The sequence below is a fragment of the Neofelis nebulosa genome, chromosome 8, assembly GCF_028018385.1.
Source record: "Neofelis nebulosa isolate mNeoNeb1 chromosome 8, mNeoNeb1.pri, whole genome shotgun sequence".
In the NCBI taxonomy this organism is placed as follows: domain Eukaryota; kingdom Metazoa; phylum Chordata; class Mammalia; order Carnivora; family Felidae; genus Neofelis; species Neofelis nebulosa.
Window position 1 is genome coordinate 19,021,900 of NC_080789.1, and position 23,762 is coordinate 19,045,661.

Below are 23,762 nucleotides of genomic sequence, written 5' to 3' on the forward strand. Positions count from 1 at the left end.
CTTAGTCTGAAATGCTGGACCTCTGCTTAGCTCAGTTGGTCAAAGCACAGTGCTCAAGTAAGAAGTACCACCCCTGCCTGGGTCAGGTAATTCCACAGTTTCCAACCACCTCTAACGGACTTCTCCTGTGTTGGAAATGAGAGTGTGGATAGATCTAGGCAAATATATCCCTTCCATCGTGGGTGAGAAGATTTCAATGAATACAGCACCTACAAACAGTAGTACTCTGAAAGACACAACCAAGAAATGGTACATGATCCTATAGTCTGGTATAAGTTGGTTAGGTTATTGAGGAGGCTAATTTGGCAGTATTTATTAAAATTAAAATGCTGATGCCCTGTAACCCAGTAATTTCACTTTTCAGTAGCTATCCCAGAGACAGACTCGTTGATGTATGACAAAGAGGTATGCAAAGTATTTTCATGGACAGTCAGGCAACATTGACAGACGACGGATGTCTTTAGAATGTAGATGCATACTTTGAAACTCTGTGCAGCCATTTCTTGAATCAGGTGATTCATGTATACCAATTTCACAGATATTATTGATTAGGGCTAGAGTAAAGTAAGAATTTAAACAAAAGGCATGAGTCCATTTTACACATCTGTGGCAAATATAATGAAGTCATAATTTGAATGAGTTATGTTTGTGATAGATACACTGACAGTCAGCATCCCACAACAGGCTTTACTATTCTGTGCCGAGCTCAGTGTCTGAAGAATGGTTATCATGTGTCTTGTCTCCCCAACGGCACAGACCTTGCTCTCCTTTGCATGGCCACTGCTGTGCATATAGCCTGTGCACAGAGAGCTCTTAATGAGATATTGCCTTTGAACCAAGTGACAGCTAGTTGCTTCCATATTGTAAATTGTAAGATGGCTTTCCTCAGTGACAAACAGCCCCTGGGAGGGTTATGTTGGGGCTGACCTGCTTGCTGTAGGTCAGCAGTTCTTGACCTTGAATGCACATAAGAAACACCTGTGGAGGTTTGTAATCTCTCCATGCCTAGGCTGCACCCCAGACCAATTAAATCAGAATCTCTGGCCAGGGGGACGAGGCCTCTGTACTTTTGTAGTTCCCAGGGGACTTTTGACATGTAGCCAAACTTGAAAACCACGAATCTGTGATAAAGCTGCCACCAGCTAGCTCAGTGACTGAAGGACAGTTGATCTTAAAGAAAATGACGGGCCTCAATAGATTCTTAGACTGTGAAGGACTTCACTGTAGGATGTTCTCTCTGCTAGAATGCTTTGCCTTTGTATAAATGCGTCGCTGACTCTCTCATTTCCTAAAGGTCGCCACCAAATCCCACTTTCTCACTGAGACTTACTCTGACCACCATATTTCATACTTCAGTCTGCCTCCAACCCCACCCCGTGGGGTTCCTGTGCCCCTTATTCTGCCCTCCTCTTTCTTTATTACCTTATAAAATGTACACTTTACTCATTAATTGCTTTTATTGCTTATGATTGGCTCATCCCTCTAGGATATAAGCTTCTGGGGCACAGGGATCTTTGTCTGCTTTCTTCCCTACATATCTCAAGAGTCTGGAAGAGTGCTGTGTACATGGTGGGCACTCAGTAAATATTTGCTAACTGAACAAAACTCAGAGCCAGCAAAGGCCTGTGAGATCGTTTGCTCAACCCAACCTTCTCATTGAACTGATAATAAAACCGCTGCCCAGAGAAGGGAAGAAAATGCATCCAGGGCCACAGAGCAAGGCAGTGGCCGAACTGGGACTGGACCCCAGTCCCATGATGCCCAGCCCAATCCTCCCTCAATCCAGTAAGCAGATTTTCTGTTTATAAGTGTGCATGCAGGTGCACCTGGGTGGCTCTGCCGGTTAAGTATCAGACTCTTGGTTTCAGCTCGGGTAACAACTCACTGTGAGTTTGAGCCCCACATTGGGCTCTGCACTGACAGCAAGGAGACTGCTTGGAATTCTCTCTCCCTCTCTCTCTGCCCCTTCCCGGATCTCTCTCTCTCTCTCTCTCTCTCTCTCTCTCTCTCAAAATAAATAAATAAACACTAAAAAATTTTTAAATAAATAAAAGGACGTGTGCATGCGAACAAGTTCCAAACTGTGAACCATGAAGAGAAGGCTTTGTTTCTGCCAGCATTTGCAAAAATCTCTTTGCTTTGAGAGGGCATCATTGGCATTAGGCCTTGATGAATGTGATTCAAAATTTGGGAACACCACTGTATGCTGTCTATGTAATCACTCAGAACCTAGAGACCGTATAGACAGATTGGTTTTTACCAGGCTTTTCTCCCTCCCTCCCTTCCTTCCTTCCTTCCTTCCTTCCTTCCTTCCTTCCTTCCTTCCTTCCTTCCTTCCTTCCTCTTTCTTTCTTTCTTTCTTTCTTTCTTTCTTTCTTTCTTTCTTTCTTTCTTTCTTTCTCTCCTCTCCTCTCCTCTCCTCTCCTCTCCTCTCCTCTCCTCTCCTCTCCTCTCCTCTCCTCTCCTCTCCTTTCTTTTGTGATTTTTGTTTGTTTTTTGTTTTCCCTAATCTGGGCTGAAATAAAGAAGCCCTGAGATCTGCTCTTTGGATGTTGTAAATGAGCCCGCCGCTCATCGCACTTTCCAGCAAGATAAGGCACAAATGGCATTTGCAGAAATGCTTCGCTATCTCTCAAGCAATCCGGCTCCAGTGTGGGCCCCTTGGTAACAGCTTGGCAAATCCGCAAAAGGAATGCGACTATATAGTTTGTGTGTGGACTGCGGAGTTATTATGGCTTCCAAATTGCCTAGCAGGTCATTAATCATAGGCCAAGATAGGCCATCGCCGCGGCAGTGGAGTGAAAGCGTCCAGCATAATGCCAGCGAAATCATGTTTAACATGCAGCTCTTGGCGGTGTAGATATGGAAGGGGGAGAGGCAAGGAAAAAAATCACTCCCCTTTTAGGAAAGAAAACTTCTACTTATCTTTGATTTGCATTCAGTCTTCCCTCAATAGTCCTTAAGCCTGTTATTTAATTCATTTTGGTGCCAGGGTTCATCACAAAGCAAAAACCCTAAGCGAGACCTATGCAGTCTGTGACCTCCAAACCCCCTGTCTTTTCTTGTCAGTTCTATGTCATTTGTGCAGTTGAACTCCACCAATTTGAAATGCTGACCTCTTCCATAGACAACCTTATTCTCCTCCAGTGAAAGAAAGGCCCAGGGCCGACAAACCACTCAAGCGGAGATGGCAAGAAAAGAGAAAAGTGGTTGACTCGTAAATCAATTTCCACAGCCCACCCAAAACCCACACACACATTGAATTTGTATAAATTAAAAAAAAAAAATTGCTGAATGGATCTATAAAGAAGAGGGCTCCAAGAACAAAATAAAAAAAATTATGAATCAGGGCCAGAAAGAATGGGAGTCGGATCCCCGCTCCCCGTGGGCCCAAACAGCACTGAGCCTCCCCCCACCCCCACTTCTTTTACACCTGGACTTCCTTCCTGAGGTTGTTTGAAAAGAAAAGTTGAAAATAAAATGCAGGAATAAAGTTCCATGTCACTGGCAAAGGCAACAAAAGAAAGGGGGTGGGGAAAGTGCTGGAAAAACAGAACTTGAGTTGTGGAACCCAGAACTGCTAGGCACAAGACCTGGGAAGTGCGTACGGCCCCCGTGCACCGTGTTCCATGTATGCACAGGTAAGACAAATTCCCCAGGGCTGTGCACGGGTCCTGTCTACCCACAAACACAGAACTAGATCATCCCCTGTGGCCTGTGATTTTGCACAGCCAGTGTTTTTGGGTTTTTTTTCTTGCCATGTCTACCACTTCCTTTAGATTTTAGATCTTTTCCCATCAAAACCAATCACCAGCTAGATAATGTTATTTAATTACAATCGGCACTTACTGAGCACAGACTGTGTTTCTGCAGTAGGCATTGAGGATATAAACCACAGTTGCTTTCCCAAATATCCAACAATCTATTGCGAAAACAAAATTCAAAAGCCCCTCTTATGGGAAAAAAATATTATGAGAATAGAAATATGAGTTTCTCTTTTAACATGTGAATCCGTTTTTCGTAGATTCTTTCCATACCCCCCATATTCTTGCTACCTGGATTTTTTAGGCTGAGAAGAAAAGCCCAAAGTCAGTTTGCATTTTGCTACAGACTGTTCTTTCTGCTCTCTTCTGACACTTAAAGAGAAAAAAAGAAAGAATGAACGAACGAACGAAAGAAAGAAAGAAAGGAAAGGAAAAGGAAAAAAATAGTTATCTTCTTGTGTTCTGAAAATTGAGGGTTTCTCCCTAATTTGAAGCACACACTAATACCCCTTATATTCAGCTACTTTTAAAACTTGTGAAGCATTGGTAGACAATTAATGAGGGTTCACAAATTGTTATAGTTGAGAAGCATCATGGAGTTTCCTGGCTCCTTTTCTTAAGAGCTATTGTTCTCAGAGCTACAAAATGCTCATTGTAACTCCTGGTGGTCAATATGAAAATTGTCATCATTTCCCTTGTTGATACAGCAGAGTCTACTTAATAAAAGTGATTAAGGCAGTTTTTCTGAATTTTAAACACAATTCAAAGTCCTTTTGTTTTAATCATTTCTTTACCAAAAAAAAAAAAAAAGGGAAGATCCATAGTCAAATAAAGGAGGGAACATTGTGATAAGGGCAACTAAATAACAACAGCATATGTAAGAGTTCCAGAGAAAAAGTGATTCATCTGTGTAAGGTGAGGTCAAGGAAAGCTTCCTGGAGGAGGCAGTGTCTGAGCTGGAACGTAAAGGGTAAACGAATACACCAGACTAACAAAGAGGGCATGTGCAAAGGTAGTGAGAGGAGAAAAAGCAGGAGCATGCAAGGGATCAGAAACTGATTGGTGCTGCTGGGGTTTCAAGGTCCACGGGGATGACTGGAGATCTGGATGGGGCTGCAGGCAGAAGCAAGGTTTATCAACCATTCATAAGTGAGGCACTATCATGGGCAGAGGGAAAACCATAGAAGTGTCTTAAACAAGAAAGATACATGGTCACACTTCAGAATGGTCACTTCGGTGGCAGGGGTGTGGTCTGCATATTATGTTTAAAGTACTCAGTTGTGCACAGTACTGATTGGATGTGACACAACAAGGGGTGAGGCAGAGACCCAGGGAGAAAAGAGAAGGTCTTAAACAAAGGTAGGAGCAATGGGGCTGGGAAAGCAGGAGCTGAATCGAAGAGATCAATCTAGGGTGTCTAAAAAGTCTGGAAACGGAGAAAAAAAATTATGTCTAAACAATAGATTTGCTACATTTTCAAATAACATGCTCTGTATGTTTCCTTCAACTGCTAGATGCCTTTACAGGCAAAATATCTCTAAATTAAAGCCTAATGGGTCTAACTTTTAATCTGAGGAGTTCAATAACAATTCGGGTATGTTCCCTGTTTTTATAGATCTTTCAGATATTATATAGCATCTTTTGGATTTAGTGATGCTCCCTGGGTGCCAGTTGGAGAGAATGTGAGAGAGAGTCTTGCAAATGACTCTTGGGTTTCCAGTGGAAGACACGGGGTGTGTGGCAATATCAGCCACGCAGATTTGGAAACTAAGTTCCGTATGTTCTTTCAATGAACATATTCAAACCTCCTAAACACCTAATGACCCTTAGAGGCTCTAGGAATGGAAAAAAATAGGAAGAACTGAACATGGAGTTCCAAACATCAAGGTCAGTGCCATGGGCTTAAACGTAGAATCCAGCAGCAAAAGGAACTAGTTAGAAAAGACGCCAGCTGGTCTTGATGGTTTGAGATTCTTGCCATCTTGAAATCTGAGAACATGACCCTTTGAAAGGATATACCTGGCATTCTGTCCATGTGTTCTAATCTTGGAAATACTCTTTCCTAGCTGTGTGGTGTCAGGCAAGTCAGTATCTCTGGGCCTCCGTTTCATCATCTGTAGCTCACAGGACTGAAAGAGGACACCTTCAAATATTCAGTGACTCCACAAATGAAATTGGTGATGCTGTATCGAGAAATCTGATCTAGTTTCCAACTTAAAAGTAGAGACAAATAAGGGAGGCTGAAAGGACTGAGAACAGATGCGTGCTTGGCGTGGGCCCCAGGAATCAGTAAAAAGCGACTCTTGGGGTAGAATCTACTGTAGAGGGACCTTGAGTGCCTTTGAGACCCAATGGGCCCCAGGAATCAGTAAAAAGCGACTCTTGGGGTAGAATCTACTGTAGAGGGACCTTGAGTGCCTTTGAGACCCAATGTTCAGCCTCGTCTTGTTGGTTAACAGAATCCCATTTGTGTTTGAAGCAGCCACATTCCCGGCTTAAAAAGTTGATTTCTGGCTTTTTTTTTTTTCTCCCATTCCATAAGCCATTTGATATAGTTCTGGCCAAAGGGATAAAATCGGGGCTATGAGAAGAGGTTTCAGGAAAGTACTTCAGAGGAGAACAGCTTCGGTGGGCACAGCCCTCCTTCTCCTTACGCTCCCCTCTGCTTGCCTTAGAAAGCAGACATGATCTGGAGGTGGAAGGGCCATCCTGGGGCCACAGGGCACCGAGCCAAATGCTAAGTAAGGATGGAAAGGTAGTCAGCACGGGTGGCCTGGGAGCACCATGAACTATCACCCCAACCCTAATTCCAACAGCCAGACTTCTTGCTCAGAGAGAAAGGAAAGGAGGGAGGGAAGGAGGAAGGAAGGGAGGGAAGGTGGGAGGGAGGGAGGCAGAGGAAGGGAGGGAGGGGCAAGCCCCTCGTGTCTGGCTCACCATCATGGGTTGGCTATTTTGCACATATGCTGCCAAACCTACTTCTGATAAAAGTGACGCCTGAGCTCCCTCCTATCGTGATGAATAAGCGCATTTCCCTGCAGCATTTAGTAGGCTTGGGAGACCCAGATATAATAAATGACTGCTTCTGGAAAAGAGCTTGCTTATAAAGATAAAACTAATTGCAATCCTCCAGGACAGAGACGCTATTTTATTCATCTTTACAGCCCCAGTGCCCAATGTGGACATGACATACTTTAGGATCACAGTCCCCGAGTTAAATGAATGATGAAGAGGAGACGATCTTTTTCCATCAAGGAGTTATTCTATCTATATGACAGCAAACATTCCCCTGTGATGATTTGTCAGTGAGTCCATGGCACTGACTTTCAGGCCCCCCACCCTCCAGGTCACATAAACCAGCCTATGGGAATGTCACGTAGAAAATATAAGAAGCTATTGATTTTTTTCGCCAGTGTGGTTGACAAGCCTCAGGAAGAAATGAATCTCTAGGCTCCTGGAGTAAACTAAAGGCTCTTCTGGTACCATCATGGCAAGCAATGATGACGCTTGCCCTAAAAGATGTAGCAGAGCTGCAGAGAGAAGCACCTGGGAGAGCCAGGGGGCCCCTGGGGTGACCGTGCAGGAAGGCAGAGACAAAGAAGGCTCTTCTTTTGCTGCCTCTCCTCTGCCACACTCCTCACCTGGACAGTGTCTCATCTAAGGCTTAGATCTGAACTTCAATTCTATTCAGATGCAAACCGTTTCTGTGTTTTTAACCCCCCAAACTAGGAAACAATTTTCAGAGAAACCAACAGTTTCCAGTGGCAGAGGCACCGATTGAGGGGAGATATCCTGCGAGAGCACGATGTAAATATTGCTCCTCTCTCCACCTGCATCCATTTCCAGCCAGGACCCGAAGGACAGTTTCTAAAGTTACCCTAGTTGTCACCATCAGCATCGCTCTAGAGCAAGTAGCTGCAAAGTATGATCTGAAAGCCAAATCCCGTCTTTGCAAATAAAGTTTTATTGGAACACAGCCACCTTTTCATTTCCATATTGTTCCTGCTGCTCTTAAACTGCGATTGCAGAACCCATCTGCTTGTTACTCTTTACAGATAGTTTCATGATCCCTGCCCTAAAAGCTGTTTGTTGGTTTTTATTGTTACTTTTTGTTTGTTTGCCGGTTTGTTCTTTTGTTTTTTTGGTCTTTGTGTTGTGCTACCCAGCATCTGAGTGTCCTTCCTTGCATGCTGTTAAGCATTTTGGTCGAAAGCAAAGCCTATCTGCTGCTCTAAAAGCTGGCGAGGCCAGACGCTGCCTTCCTGTCTCCCCTGCATCTAGGTCTCAACCAATCAGAAGCTCCTACTCCAGCTGTGGACTTGACAGCTAGTGGCACAAAGAAGCAGGGCCGGCAGAGAATTCATCTTTATCACAATCGCAGCTGGGGCTATGGCCGCGGCCGGCCAATTTCACAACCAATATCTAGCGCCGGAGATGGTGTCAGCATCAATGGTGGTATCCAGAGGCTGGAGGCAGAAGGGGCTGCCGCTTTACCCAACTATTATGGAGAAATACGTTGGCCATGATCTTGACTTCTGTCAGCCTCATTTTCTGACCCCCGGAATCAGCCTTTCCAATAACTCTGTGAACAACTGAGAGCCTTTCAGTAAATTTCTTTTCAGTGTAAGCCACCCAATGCATCTCTGTAGCTTGCAACTGAGAGCTCTGACCAATGAAACCATCTTGGGTATTTTGGGGTTTTTTTTTTTACACTAGTAGAGCCACTAGCAGATTACAAATCACCATCACATAACCTGTTTTGTTCTTAAGACAATCCTGTGAAGTGTGTTTTTATGCCCTCTTCACAAATGAAGAAACTGAGGCTAGGTGAGGTCAAGCAATCTCTTTGAGTCAGTCGACCCTTGGAATCCCTTTTGCTGCAATCTCTTTCTATTGTGCAAAGCAGGCAGAGCTGTTTTATAACATCAGGGACATGCTCATTGGTTATACTTACAAATTAAACAAGTCGCATCTCAGCCTCAAAGGGCACAGAGGGTTGAAAGCTCTGTTAATCTTGTCAACTTTTGCCTCCTTTATTCCAGTCCAGGTGGCTTTATTTTTGCATTTGAAAATGTCATCACTGCGTCATTAGCAATGCACTGTTACCTGGCAGTAGGAAGAAGCATCCTGGGCCATATGGCTGAGTTTAATCTACATGGTCACGGTGTAATCCCGTTGAAATGGCTTCCCTTTGCAATCAAAACCGAATTTCACACTTTACCAAGATGGGGACAGCTCTTGTCTTCCCCAGAGTAATATAGATCTCCCCAGGCAGCCAAGGCCAATGGAAATGGCTTTCTTCTCTAGGCCAGCAGCAGGTGGGGAGCAGGGCTGGGAGGTCAGCATGAATGGGAAGAAGCTGGAAAGGAGAGAGGTGGGAACACTTGGGGAGTCAGAATCCAAAGTAATCCTTCACGTTCCCCACCTATGGATTACCATTGGGAACATGCAATCTCTGGAACTTCAGAAAAGTAATTTTGGGATATAAATCACTTTTATGCTATTGGTGGTTTTATCCCATTCACCGTTGTCATTTCTAATGTTGGTTCTCTGACTTACCTCCCCAGGAGGGCTCTAACATTAAAATCACTGTCCACAAACAGGCCTTATATCAGAATCATTTAGTTCATCAGAATCTCCAGGAATATGTATGTTAGGCAGATATGCCCCCATTTCTTATAATGCAGCTTCATTATAATGCAGTCTAGTATATGAGAAACACTGGTGTAAATAAATATGGAAAAAAATTGAATGTCACTAATGATGTAAGACAAGCAGAATGCAAGAAAGAGATGTTGCTTTAAAAAAAGCAATTGGTAAGGTTGTTTGTTTGTTTGTTTGTTTGTTTAAAATATAATAATATCTAGTGAGGTCATGGTATTCATCATTGCTGGTGAAATTGCAACTGATTCAGCCTTTCTGAAGGCAATTATGTAACATGAATCCAAAAGTCTTCAGAAAACACATTTCCTTTAACAGAACCATTCTCCTTCCCATATGTCCTGAGGATATAATTATGTTTGGTTATAAAGTTTTTCATCACAGGATTTAGTCACACATGGCAAAAATAAAAAAATAAAATAAAATAAAGAAAAAGAAATCTCTTTGTGTAAAATTACACAGATTAGTTAAGATGTTATGGGACATTCAGTCAATATTTGAAATGATGTTGTGGAAGACTGTGATGAATCAGAAATATGTAACTACAAGATTTTTTTCATGTCTTTCTTACCGCGCAGACTGTAAGGGCTGGGGTCATGTTGGTCTCTCATTATGGTATCCTGAGGGTCTAGAATAGGGCGTGGGAAAATACGTGTGGAATTAATAGCTAAACTGATTAACGTTCATATTTTAAGTAAAAGTGTGAATTATATGAAACCACTTTGCCAAAGAATATATAGATAATTGTACATTGACTGGTTTTCTCTGGCTGGTAAAAGTATAGATGATGGCTATTCGTTTTACTTACAAGATAGTTATATCACGGATTTACCAACCTACATAAATTTCCTAAATATATATCACTATTTACAATTCTGCACAATATACTATCGTAGAATCCTACCAATATGTATTTGAACCAAAACTCCAACATAAAAGTTTTGGGTTGTTTTAAATTCTTCAACACTATAAAAAAATAATAATACTACTACAACACTCTTTGCTGTGTGTCTTTTGAGCATATCTGATTTTTTTTTTCCTTAGGAAAAGTACCTAGAATTAAAATTAGCCTGTTTTTTTTTTTTTCATCTCTAGAGGATCTCTGTCAACATATAAGCTGTTCACTGAAATGTTTACCCTATTTAGGTGCCACGGAAAAAACTGCCCTTTGTTTGTGTATCTCAGTGAAGCAGGGGAATATTCCTGAGGGTGGGAAGGTAGGTACAGAGCAAGCTTCTTGGCCACTCTGACAGGAAAAGACCGGGAAAAGAACATGCCCGGGGGGGTCTGCCTTCTCCCCAAGCCTTTGCCTCCATCCCCTTGGAAAGTGGAGACATTAGGAACTGTCTGAATCCTGAAGCTGGTCTGGTCCAGCCTGGCCCCTCCAAGGGCTGCGATGTTTGCTCATTCTGGTTTTTTTTGTTTGTTTGTTTTTTGTTTTTTTTTTTCACAGAAAAGATATCATCATCAGTTTATATAAACCACTACTGGCTGTATCCCTGCAGTAAAAGAAACCAGTCTTCACTTCACCCATCTTCGATCATGTGCTTGAGGAGGGGGGGCGCTCCTAAAGATTGGCCTGCCTTTCAACATGACTGCATTCTGAACATACTCAGGCAACACAATATTGTCATAAAATATGCTCAGAGTAGACCCTGTGTTTACACTCCTCCATGATCACGGCCGGCAGTCCATGAGGTAATGATTATTTATCAAGGACAGACTCTGTCTTCTGGAAGATGGAGAAGGCTGTTCAGAGAATGAGTGAAAATGAAAATGTGGGAGAGACAAAGGACGTGACAATCATTCACTCCTGTTCTCTGGAAACCAAAACATCCCCACAAGAAATCGGAGGAAAAACAATGATGGAGAAGCTGACCAACTGTTGCAGAATTATTAAACATTCCTGGGCTTATAAAAAAGCTTCACTGGTTTCCTTTCTTTCTTTTCCTTTTCTTCCTTCCTTCATTCATTTTCTTCCTTCCTTCTTTCCTTTCTTTCTTTCTTCCTTTCTTTTTCTTTCTCTCTCTCTCTCTCCTCCCTCCCTTCTTTCCTTCCTTCCTTCCTTCTTCCTCCCTCCCTCCCTCCCTCCCCCCTCCTCTCTTTCTTTCTCAAATTGGTGGTTAGGAGCCTGGAAGAACTGATTGGTGGAATTACAGAGATTTGAGAGTTGATACAAATGTAAGCAATCTCAGGAGGCCCAGGTGGCTCAGTTGGTTAAGCAGCTGACTCTTGATTTCAGCTCAGGTCATGATCTCACGGTTTGTGGGATTGAGCTCCCTGTCAGGCTCTGCAATGACAATGCAATGATTCTCTCTCTCAAACTAAATAAACCTGAGAAAAAAATTAAGTCATCTCACCAGTGCCAGATGCAATGGCAGTGATGGCCATCCTTGAATTTCTACGAATGAAATGTGCTTCCTTTCTCCTGGCAAAGCGATCACTTCTTGGAGCTACATTTTCGCCTTCCACAAAATGGGCTGATGATTTCCTGCCTGTCTCGCTGGGGAGCAATAAGCCACAGCCAAACCATTCAGCTCTTACTAGACGGTGACTGCTCTCTTCTTGGGGGCCCTGGAATTCTTTCCCACCACCAGACAGTCTCCCTAAGACCCATCTGCGTGGATCCTGCTGTAGCTCATACCTTCCTGTGGTAGGAGCACCACAGAGCAACAGTACAGAACCGCCTGATGGCTTAGCTATAGCCGTCATCACATCCAAAGGTCATTTTTGTTTCACGGATGTAATTGCACACGCATTTTTCTCCTGGCCCACAAAAATAAAGGACTCAATCCTGCTTAACTTTCACCTGAATTTTCTTGAGCAGCCTACTGTGTGCTTCATACCAAGCTAGGCACTTTTACGTAGTTTATCCTATTCTGTCTTTGTAGTTACCCTCACGGATAACTGTTGTTATCTCCGCTTCTGCAGATGAAGAAATGGAGATTCAAGTCCCTAGCTAATTGATGATGGTACATGGAGAACCCCAGCCTGATTTCTTGACCCCAAAATCAAACACCTGGAACAAAATCATGTTCAATGAAAATCAGAAGGACCATTCTAAGGAATCCCACCCTCCCTTCCTCCTTTCATTTCTTCCTTCCTTCGTCTTTCTTTCCTTCCACAAGGTTTTGAGTGCCAAGATGTGGGCCAGATGCTGTTCTACAAGCAGGAAGTGTTCTTGGGAATACAAGAAAGAACATGCTTGCGTCTTGGTCATGTTTTCAGAAGCAGACAAACGGAAAGTTGGTCTCTGGATCTTATTGGAAAGACTACGTATGGGCTAGATTATGGTTGAAAGCCTGGAATTGGGAGTCAGGCAAAACTGGGTTCACATCCTGACTCTGCCACTACTTAGCTTTGTGATCATGGAGAAGTCATAGAGCTTTCTCTGAGCCCCTCATTTTTTTCCATCCGTAAGGTAAATATAATAACACAACACCTTACAGGATTGCTCTCATTATGAACAAAAGGAGACGCCTGGCACTTGGAAAATGCTCAGTCAGAAGAAATGAGGGTCTGGCCACGTGCGCCCAGCCGCACCACGGCCATTGCCAGAAAAGGGCCTCCTCCACTGCCCTCGTCCAGGAGGTCCGTGTGCTCACCCACGGGACTATCTCCTATGACCTCTCCCAGGCATCTGGTGCTGACTCTTAGGAAGAAGAAGCCGGAGGTATCTTTGCACACCCCGACACTGAAGGAACCCCACTTAGGACCCATCTCCTTCCGCTTTCAAATCTGCGCCCCTTCGGCCCGGCGGGTGCTTCACCGGGTAGACGGGCCAATTCGCCATGGCGGTTTGTATCTGCAGCACGCCTGACAGGCTGGGAGAGGAAGGCGTTAATGTTTTCTGACAGGCGACCCCTAATTGTGGGAGCTTTTCTTCTCCGGCTTTCTGTGAAATTCTGACTTAGGCGAGCAGCATAACAAAGTGGTAGGGCATTGAGTGGGGCTTGCACTACACTGAGCTGGGGGGGGGGGGTAGGGGGGGTTGGCCCAGCATTATTCATGAAGACTTTCAGCTGTTTTTGTCTTTTAACTAACCTTTGAGTTTGATCAGAGGCCTGGCCGGCCTCCCTTTCGCCAAAGGCCTTGCTGGCATCTGCACAATGGGGACAGACTGTTTTTCCTAGTAAAGAGCGATAGCTGGGGGAGGCCAGGGCTGTACGTGTACTGGAGGTGGGAGGAGAGGGGGAAGCCAGCTTTACTTCTGTCCTGGTCTTAGGAGAGGGGTGATTACTGATAGATAGAATTTCCAAGCCCCAGCACTAGCGGCCACTCTGATGGCTCCGCGACTTTACCCAGGAAAATGCACACAGTGGGCTGTTTTTCCCATTTGATTTTCAAATGCCACACTCCCTTTCGCCCCAAATATTTTTCTTCCTCATCCACTCCCTCCTTCCAAAGGGCCCATTGGCTGGAGCAGGGGTCCCATCTAGAAGTGTTTGGGTGTTGTTAATTGAAAATAATGATGGGGGAAAGAGGAGACAGCAAATGAGGGAAGAAAGGCGAGGGGAAGGAAGAAATAAGGGGAGAAAGGGAAATGAGAATGGAGAGGGAGAAAGTGACTCAAAAGACAGGGGAAGACCCAACGGAAGGCTGGCCGAGGGACCCTGCCAGGCAGGGTCTGCGAGGGCGGGCTGAGCGGCGGCAGAGTCCACAGGCGGCGGGGCTGGGCAGCGCCGAGCCCAGAGGCGCAGCCTCCCCGCCCTCCTTCCCGCAGGGGAGTGGGGGGGGGGGGCGTCGCGACGCGAGGGGGGAGGTGCCCTCCAAGCGCTCTTGCGTTTGGCAGGTGCCGCGCTTTTGTCCCCGGAGTCCACTTCCTGCCCCGACTGCCCGGACCAGGGCCCAGTCCTCTCCAACGTACTTTGCAGAAAGTGACTCCCGTCAAGGAGTGTGGGTTGGCGCCTTTTCCCCCCCATCTCATTCCCAAAATAGCCCTGGTAGCCAGCGCATCAAAGGCGGCTTTGTGAGCGGCCGCCTGCAGGCTGCCTGGAGGGGGGCGCACGTGGGACGTTCTGGGAGCGCTTCCCACTCCCCTCTCCAGCCTCTCTCGATTCTCTCATTCATTTCTCCCCTCTGCTTCTTTGTCTCTTTTCCCCCTCTGGTTTTCTCCTCTTCTGTCCCCTCTCACCTCTCGCTCTCGCCTCCCCTCTCTACCCCGGACTTCATTCTAGAGTTTTTCTTCCTCCTCTCTCCTGCCTCCCCGCCTTCTCCCCCCTCCCCCCCATCCCAATCTCTCTTCCCCTTGTTCTCTCCCTCTCCTCTCCCCCCACATCCCCCCGTCTCTCTCTTCTCCTCTCGCTCACCTTCTGCCTCTTCCGCCCTTTCACACCTCCGGGCTCCGGCGCCCCGCCCCCTCCCCACTCGCCTCCGGCCCCCACCGCACCCCTGCAGTCAGGTAGCTGGGCGAGGCCGGCGCGCGCAGCTGACAGCGGACGCATGCCTGGAGCCAATCAGCGCCCGGATGCTCTGCAGCTTGAATAAATCATTAAACCTGACACGCGCTCGGGGCCCGCGCTCCGCGCTGCAACTTGCTTCCTGCCATTAACCTACACACCCTCTTTTGTAACAACCTAATCTTGCATACAAAGGAAGAAGGAATATAACTTCGACCTGCCTTAGAGCCCAGCCCTTTGCACGCGCAGCGGGAAAAGAACGTTAGCGTCAGTGAAACCACGTCCCTCCCTCCCGTTGACTCGGATAACCTGGAGTTTCTGGGGGAATCCGAAAACGGATGATTTCTTGGCCCGGGAGTGGAAAGAGGGAGAAAAAAAAAAGTTCAGAGCCTTCTCGACAGTGGGAAAAGGAACATAGGATTGAGGGCATTCAATACTATCAGGGACGCATCCACAGTGTTCTGAAAGGAGGTTGCAATAAAACAAGCTTCTCAGAGAGTTCACTCTAGCAGATACAAGTTAGGACAATGAAGTCCTAGAAATGTGGGCTAAATTTAGTAACTTGTTCCTCCATTTCCTGGAGGACATAAATGGCTGAGTGAGTGAGCGAGTGGCTCCCCCACCTTAAGCATGGCCTTTGTCTTGTGGCAAGCCTCCAGCACCACCTTTCTATCTGGTTCAGGAAGATAGGAGAAACGGTTATTTCTTGCAGTGACATTTCTTGTGCTGTCAGCTCTAAAGCCCTTACGTTTTCTATTTACCAAGAGAGGGTGTTATCCTCATTTTCCAGAAGAGCAAACTATAATTGACTTCTTTTGCCAACGCTCTGCTAAGTCATTCCTAGCTCAGAAAGATGAAGTGATTCTCCAAAGTTAGGTCCTGAACAGACCTAGGTCCACCTCTGACCTAAGAAGTTTCTTACTGACAGACCTACGAGTCCCTGGAAATCTTAAAATGAACACATCCTGGAGATCCTGTAGAATAACCAGTGTACCAGCCAAGGTCAACAGGACCGAATGGCACACTTGAAAAGGTAAATGAAAGGAGTTTAACGGGGAGACAGAGTTGTGGGTGGGACTAAGGGAAGCAAAACCGTGCAGCACCCTGAAGACTCCCAACAAGGGGGAGCCATTACCACCTTACTACATCCCAGCAAGATCTGCTGTCGTGGGAGGGAGGCCTCCTGACAAGAGCCATGGGCTTAGACCAAGGAGCAGAGCCACTGCCAGAGCAACTGAGCCCAAGCAGTGAGGAGCAGGTCTATAAACCTCCCAGCCTACCTCCCCTACTACCTCTCAATCTCCTCTTGGTGCCTCCCACTGGCCACACCCAGCAGAAAGCCGGAGGGCAAGGGAGCCCTCCTGAGGAAGTCCACAGCAACCAGCCTCCTCAAACACAAAGCACAGCAGAGAGGGGGAGGGGGGAGACTGGAGGAGGAAAGGAAGGTTAAGTAGCTCGGCTATGAATCCAACAGGGCAGACCATTCAGTCAGCAAATACCTATCTCCACAGCAGGGGCTGTGGAGATTCCAGTGCGCAAGACGGGTAAGGTCCCTGTCCTCATGGAGCTTACTGTCTAGCAGGGGGCGACTGACAGCAATCATATAAACAAAGATATAGCTTTCTCACATAGTAGTAAATGCCAGGAAGGAGAAATAGCGTAATGGGTAGAGAGTGACTAGGGCCAGCGGAGAGCTGCTTTAGATAGAGTGTTCAGGGAAACTTCTTGGAGGAGGTGGCATTTGAAGTAAGGTGACCCGAACTTCCCGGTAAAGCGGACCTTAACTGCATGTCGACTCCCAGACTTCTTTCTGTTTTATGGGTAAGCCTCAAATCTAGGCTGTGATTTACACGCATCAGCTGACCGTTCCTGTGGAAACTAGAGGCAGGACTGGAAGTCAAGAATTCACAACCACAGGCTCTGCCATTTCCATATAGTTTGTAAACTCCCCCACAAGGCAAATGCTAACTGCTTTCCATTGTCTCCTCTTGCTGCTGTGGGGACCATAACACCAGGTTACAAACAAGAATACTGAAACTCAGAAGGAATCGAATTGCCCTGGCTTCTGTGTTCCACCAGCCCCAGCCCTGCAAAAACAGCCAAGTGGGAATGCACAGCCACTCCTTTCTTATTACATCTCAGCCCTATTCCTTTGATGCTCTGTGCAGAGAACAGACCCATTTCTTCACTCTCCCTTGGGCCAGCCTGATGTGAACTAGAGATAAGTTCTCCACACACACACAGTCGTACTGCCAATTAAAAAAAAATTTCTTTTTTAAGGCTTTGTTTGCCAGGGAGGTGCAAAGTGTGTCCCAGCAGCTCCAGCTCAGCCTATAATACTCGCGTTCAACAGTTCGGCCGCCAGCGAAAGTCTGCTTTTTTCTTTAGCTCCAGCATTTTGCACTCCTCCTCGTCAATTTCAGGCGTGCCTCCAGTCTTAACTCGGTGGTCTCCAGGCTATTCTTTGAATAGGTAAGATTTCTCAGTCAATAAAGTCAAGGCAGTTTTCTTCTCCAGTTACCCCTCTCCAAAAAAAAAAAAAAAAAAAAAAAAGTGAGGTGGGGGCTAGGACGGGGGAGAGGCCGCGATTGCTAGTCGCTGGGGTCCACATTTTGTATTTCGCTGACAGCCCAGGGCCGCTGCAAAGCCCGCGGCGCAGCCAATGGGCAGCGGTGATTTATGGAGCTGACTAATGCTGGCTGAATGCGGCCTGTCAGAGCAGTGTGAATGGCTTCCCTTCCCCGCACAAGCCCCGGCTTTGTGTTGCTAAGCGATTAGAGCAGATGTAATGAGATTTTGCCCAATCCCCGCTTTGCCCTTTCCTAGCTTCGGCAAAATTGTGTGTGTTTTTGTGAATTTTTAGAGTTTGCCTTCGCATTGTGGCAAACAACGGCTAACTTTGCCTCGAGTTTAACGAGACTGGATATTTCCCATTCAGAAGTGAGTAAAAGAACACCTGTCTTCACGAGGAGAAGGGGGGAAAAATCCCCTTTGTGGGTGCTGAAACATTATCCTAATGTTATATTCATAGCCATAAATGACTTGCTACACTTTCTTTGCATACCTTATCTGGAAACTTGCAAAGGAGCTAAATTAAAAGAAAAAGAAATTGGGGGGGGGGACCCCAGCTCTGGTCCTCCAAATGAGAAGATAAAAATAAAAGCAGGCATCACAAAGGCATTACTTCCCTCAAGTAAGCTCTAAATTGGCCCACTGCTGGCAGAAAGTCCGATTATTTATGGCGATGAGGAATTTACTGATTTTTTTTTCCCCTTAATTACGCTCATCTCTTTGAAAAGGACTGAAGCTTCAATGTGCATTCTATAGAGGGTCATTTACCAAAATGACATCAGACGCTGTGGCGTGCTCCGTGCATCGCGGCTTTAAAAAATGATTATTCTGTGCACTAAATGGTATAGATGTACCAACACAGACTAGATTTTTAACTCTGGAAGACATGCTGGCTCTCCGTTCTTTGTTGGGTTTTGTAAGATGCATTTTGCGCTAGGCTTTCCGCTTGGCTGGAGACACGCAAACTGAATCTGCAAGTAATGCAGGCAGCGAGCGAGGAGCCAACGAGAGAGGGGGTAGGATTCTGATCACGTCCTTGCTAACTGACAAGAAGCAAGCCAGCCAAAAACCCACCAATTTCTTTTTGAATCTTGGTAATTGGGTACTTTTACACGCAGCTCACGCTATTCGGATAGAGTCACAAACGTAGATAGGCCAGTGTCTCAAAGCGACCACACATTTCTAAGGCTTTTATTCATTTAAATCTAACTCCTTCTGCAAAGAATTCATATCATAGGTGCTCCTTACTTAAAATCAATATGGGAAGTGTGTGGAGTGGGGAAAAGGAACAGAAAATGTGTGCCTAGAAGTGAAGGAAGAACACATCCACCACTGGGAGCACAGCAAAGACTGCCTCCCCCCCACCCCTGCCCTGCACAAGCTCCAGTAACAGCAGCTTTACGCCCACCCCTAATATCCATTATCTCATCCAGCTTTTCCATGGTTTCACAATGAGAAACTCTCCAAATGGGGCTAAGGGTTAGAAAGTGAAGGTGAGGATCCTCTCCTTCCAGTTCATTTTTCTGGGAGATTTTTTAAATATACAATCATTTCATCAAAAGACATTGCAGTCATTACTCACCACCTGTTCTCTAGGTGTGTGTGTGTGTGTGTGTGTGTGTGTGTGTGTGTGTGTATGTGTGTGTGTGTGTGTGCACGCTTGCACGTTTGCAGCATAAAAGTGGAAGAAAGTTGTCTTTACTTACCTATCTTTTCCCTCTGCGTTTGTCATAGAGTCACCTTGGGTAGGACTGGTTATAGCACTTATCTTTGTCAATTCTGCCACTTAGCATGCTGTATACCACCCTCTTCTCCCCCACCCACTCCTCCCCTTTGGCATTTCAAAAATAACTTGTACAGGGACCGTGGAGTCAAGGAAGACGTGGAGGAGGCTGATTATTTTCATTTGTAAAAAAAGAAAAAAGTTTTATTACGAAACTAGTTTGTATAAAACAGGGTTATACACGTTTCTTGTAAGTCTGTAATAAAACAGTAAGGAAAAAAAAAAGGCAGTGATAGAAATTTCCCAAAAGGCAACCTATCAAAACCAACTGGCTGCCACTTTACGTTTGGACAGTAGCTGCATAAACTTTGTTCTTCTTGAACAGTATTTAATAACATCATTAATACATTAACAAAGTTTCTATAAAGTAAGACACATTGGTGCTGAAGGACATCTGGTGGCCTCTTGATCTCACCTGTGAGGAGAGTTCTTTACAAAACCACGTGGGGAAAATGGCAGTTGTAAGGTGAACTACACATCTAAGATAGGCAGAGGTAATAGCATTACATGTTAAAGTATCAAGATATACACATTTTAAACCATTTGTACAAAACTCTATAAATTTTTTCTCTCTTTCTCTCTTATGTACAAAAATATCTTAATATATCCCCAAACTGGTTAGGATAGATACAAATAGATTTTTCTTATAATAAAAAAATTCACAAAAGATTGGAAGCATTCTATGATGAAAATGGTAGAAAAGATGGTGTGAGGAAATGGGGTTTGGGGAGCCCCCCCCCCCCCGGGGAGGATCTGGGTTTCAAAGGACTGAGTATAGCATAATTTCACTGCAGACAAATGTCCACAGCATATTGGGATGGGGATAATGAGAAGAAAGACACCAACCCATTTCTACAGGGCTTAGAACTGCACTTTCAGAGAGGGCGGGGAGGTGAGGGCACCCTAGCAAGTGCTTTCAGTTCTGCCTGTTACTGGTGGGTGGGAGTTTTCTCTAGGGCTGTGCTGCTCCCTTCCGCCAGAAGCCCACTGCTTTTGCACGCAAGCTGCATTCTGCACTTTGACTCAGGTCCTAGTCACCCTTCATATCTCCGTAAAGAATTGGGAGTGCAAAGATAGAGTTCTGAGCGCATCCCTGTTTCGAGAGAGCCTTGCTTCTCAGGCATGCGCTGCTTAGTTGGTCTTGCGGTTGGTTGCCTGAATTTATTTTTTTCTTTCCTTCTTCTCTTCTTTTTTCTTTTTTTTTTTTCCTCCCTTCCAACATCGCTGACAAGAAAGCACTAAAGATGTAGGTTGTGCGGTGACCCTATAACTTGAGAAGAAGGGGAGAGGTTAGTATGAACTTGGAGGCTGGCAGTGGAGGAAAGTGGAGGTTTGAGGGAGGATCTGTCAGGTGCAACACCTCTTTTGACAGGTCCTAGTACTCGGTTCTCCATCGTTCGCAAAACGCCCCCCCCCTTATCCCCCCCCCCAGCCACTCTTAGAGGCCAATACTGAAACTAACAAACCAGGGTTTGAAACCGACAAACTTTAAATTAATTTACAAATTCTTTAAATCAACCCCCTCCCCCCCATCTCCGTGGAGACAGTCCCCCTCCTACAGACACTAAGACGGAGGAAAAAGAATGAAGGTAAGAATATCACACCGTTCACTCCCAAATGCAACCCACCTGCTTCCAAAGTCCACTCGCACCGGGGCCAGGACAAGGCCGAGCCCCTCAGAACCAGTTGGTGAAGTCGAGCAGCTCTTGCTCCTCGGGGCTGAGTGGGTCGTAAGAGCCCTCGTCGGACGAGTAGGAGGAGACCGGCGAGCCGGCCATGGAGTTCATGTCGTTGGAGTAGTTGGGGGAGATGGTGGGCGACAGGACGCCAGCCTGGAAGGCGGCGCTCACCGCATCGTGTTCGTCCAGCAGCTGCTGTAGCGCGCGGATGTACTCGACCGCGGAGCGCAGCGTCTCCACCTTGCTCATCTTCTTGTTGGCCGCGCCGTTGGGGACGTGCTCCCGGAGCGTGGCAAAGCCCAGGTTGACCAGTTTGACGCGGTTGCGCTCGCGCTCGTTGCGGCGCGCCACGGCGGCCGGCTGCTGCTGCGGCAGGCTGTAGCCGAAGCCGCTGAAGTTGAGCCGGCGTTTGCAGCGCATCAGTTCGGGCGAGGACGAGCGCTGTCGCTTGACTTGCTTGGACGCTGACTTGTGACCGCCCCCTGAGGGCTGGCCGTCGGCCGCCGGGCTCAGCTGCGGCGCCTGCTGCTGCTGCTGCTGCTGCTGCTGCTGTTGCTGCTGCTGTGCGCTCTGCGCCGCCGCCGCCGCTGCCGCCGCCGCCGCCGCCGCGGCCGTGGCAAAGAAGCAGGCTGCGGGCGGCAGGAAGGGCTGCTGCGGCTGCGGCTGCGGCTGCGGCTGCGGCTGCGGCTGCGGCTGCGGCTGCGGCTGCGGCTGCTGGCCGGCGCTGCCGCTCTCCATCTTGGCAGAGCTCTCCATGCGCAGCGGCCGCCAAAGAGTCGCCGAAGGGGAGCAAGCGGGGACGCGAGGTGCGGGCGCGCGAGGGGACACAGACAGGACTTGGGTGCACGAACAGAGAGGGAAAGAAGGGGAGAGATGAAGAGGCAGCCCGGAGGGAAGTTAAAAAAACAAAACAACAACAACAAAAAAAACCCAAACAAAATCCCAGGGAGACTTCTTTGGGTGGGAGCAGCGAAGGTGCAAACGCTTTTCCTCCTCCCTCCACTCCTCCTCCTCCTCCCTCCCCTCCTCCCTTCGCGGGTTGGCTTCTGGAGCCTCGCGTGGCGCTCGCGTGTGAGCCTGCCGCTCGCGCCTTCTTGTTTTTTTTGTTGTTGTTTTTGTTTTGTTTTGTTTTGTTTTGTTTTAAAGGCAGAAGGAGCAAAAGTCAGTGGTGAGCACGCTCTGCTGAGTCTCCCGTTCCTCGCCCCCTAGGGCTGCGCTCGCTTGCGCCGGGGTCTCGGTCTCTCCAGCCGTGGCTCAGGCTGTTTTTGTTTTGTTTTGTTTTTTTAAATTTTGTTAACTCCCTTTCTTTCTTATTTCCTTCTTGCCCTCGCCCTCCCTGGCCGGTGCCCTGTCGGTGCGCCTTCCACGTTCCCTGGCCAGAAGTGAGAGAGTGCTGGGCGGCCGGAGTGCGGCCGCCTTTTCAATGGGACACCCAGCCCCACGCGCAGCGCTGGCCCCGCCTCGCCCCCCACTCCCCGCTGCTGTAGCGAGCGGCTGCAGCCCCCACTCCCCCCTCCTCCTCCCTCCTCCTCCCACCCACTCCCTAAACTCTCCCTCCTCCTCTCCCCTCCCCCCGCCCGGTCCCTGCGCCGGCTCCTTGCAAACTCTCCATTCAGCCGGGTTTGTTGTTGCAGTGCGTGCGCCTGGCGCGTGCCGGACTCCCGGCTGAATAAACAGGCGGCGCGCTTAGGGCGGGCTGCAGCCGGGGGTGGCTCTAGAAAGGGGGGGCCGGCGTGTCTGGACGGGCGAATGGCCCTGGGAATTGGGGGTGTATGGGTGGAAAGGTTTGGGGTGAAGTGCCTCGGGATTCTCCTGAGAACTTGGAGCAAAGCTCAGGGAAGGCTTTGAGCAGAAAAAGTGCCACGAGGCGGTGTGCGGGTTGACGAGACTGGGGCTCCATTTTTCCTGCTTTCTTCTACCTACTGTCATTCTCTTGCGGGGGGGGGGGTCTTCGCCTTTCTTGGGAGCTGAAGCAAATTTGGGATCGAAGGTTAGAAAGATGGGGAGAACTCCGTGGGAATTATTGGACTGCGAAAGTAAATAAAAGTACCGTTAAGGCTGGGTTCTAGTCCCAAAGCATCCTCTCGCTAGCTCTGTGGCCCTTGGTGAGTGGAATCCGCTCCGAGCCTCAGTTTCCTCGTCTGTAGCAACAGAAGTTTGGATTGGATGGTCTCTAATGTCCCATACAGGTATAAAAACTAGGATATGCTCCTCACGACTGAACAACTGTGGAGGGGGCCGATAAAGACGGGAGGTGATCTCCTTGAGGGTTGGTTGGGATCAGAACTATACGTAGGTGTTTGGCCGCGATGCCCCCCAGGATGACCTCAGTGGCTTTATCCCAGAGGATGATTTCCGGACCGGCTGGGGGATGCATAAAGAGCGGGGCGCTCTGGGGTTTCCCAAAGTGGGTCTGAGAAAAGAGTTGGGGGTGGAGGTTGAGGGGCCAGAGGAGTTTCTCTGGTCGTTGGGCACCGCCGCAGTTACCTCGGCTGCCTTGGCGCAGCCTCCATCCCGCCCCAGGCGTGTGCCCGGCGGGCCGGTGGCAGGCGACTGGGAGCGGAGCCCGGCGGGGCCGCGTGCTGGCGCCGCGAGGGAGGGGGAGTCGCTTGCAGCCGTCGCTCGGCCGCTGGGACTGCGCCCACCCAGGCGCCCTTCCTGGGCCTCGGCCCTGGCGCTCTCCGGCCGGAGCCGGGTCCAGCTTCGGGGCGCCTTGGGAAGCGGCCCTTTGGAGAATGCGGACCCAGCCGCCGCTCCCATCTCTGCACCGCTCTGCTGGAGGCGGGGGAAGGAGGCTGGGGGCACGTCTCAGGTCGCGTCGTAGACAGAAGAAGAGGGAATCGTCCGGCTGATCTGTGCAGTAGAAATAGACAGTTTTGATCGGAGACCTGCAAGCAGGGACGAT

General features: G+C 47.7%; 2 protein-coding genes across 4 annotated transcripts in view; one reads left to right on the top strand and one right to left on the bottom strand.

Annotated features, from left to right (window-relative positions):
• Nucleotides 1-19,291: 19,291 nt before the first annotated feature.
• Nucleotides 19,292-21,613, bottom strand: ASCL1 (achaete-scute family bHLH transcription factor 1). 2 transcript variants are annotated; one of them, XM_058741590.1, is made up of 2 exons: nucleotides 20,807-21,613; nucleotides 19,292-20,442 (listed from the first exon to the last, which is right to left on the bottom strand). In XM_058741590.1, the coding sequence occupies exon 1, from the start codon at nucleotides 21,611-21,613 to the stop codon at nucleotides 20,855-20,857; it is 759 nt and encodes a 252-aa protein (XP_058597573.1). In that variant the 3' UTR covers nucleotides 19,292-20,442; nucleotides 20,807-20,854. The 2 variants fall into 2 exon arrangements, with proteins under 2 accessions (XP_058597573.1, XP_058597571.1); XM_058741588.1 differs by having other exon boundaries at nucleotides 19,292-20,448.
• PAH (phenylalanine hydroxylase) overlaps nucleotides 21,550-23,762 on the top strand; it is a 101,145-nt gene continuing 98,932 nt past the window's right edge. For both annotated transcript variants that reach the window (XM_058741586.1, XM_058741587.1), the window contains exon 1: nucleotides 21,550-21,663. The gene's annotated coding sequence lies outside the window, so the exon portion shown is untranslated. The remainder of the gene's footprint in view (nucleotides 21,664-23,762) is intronic.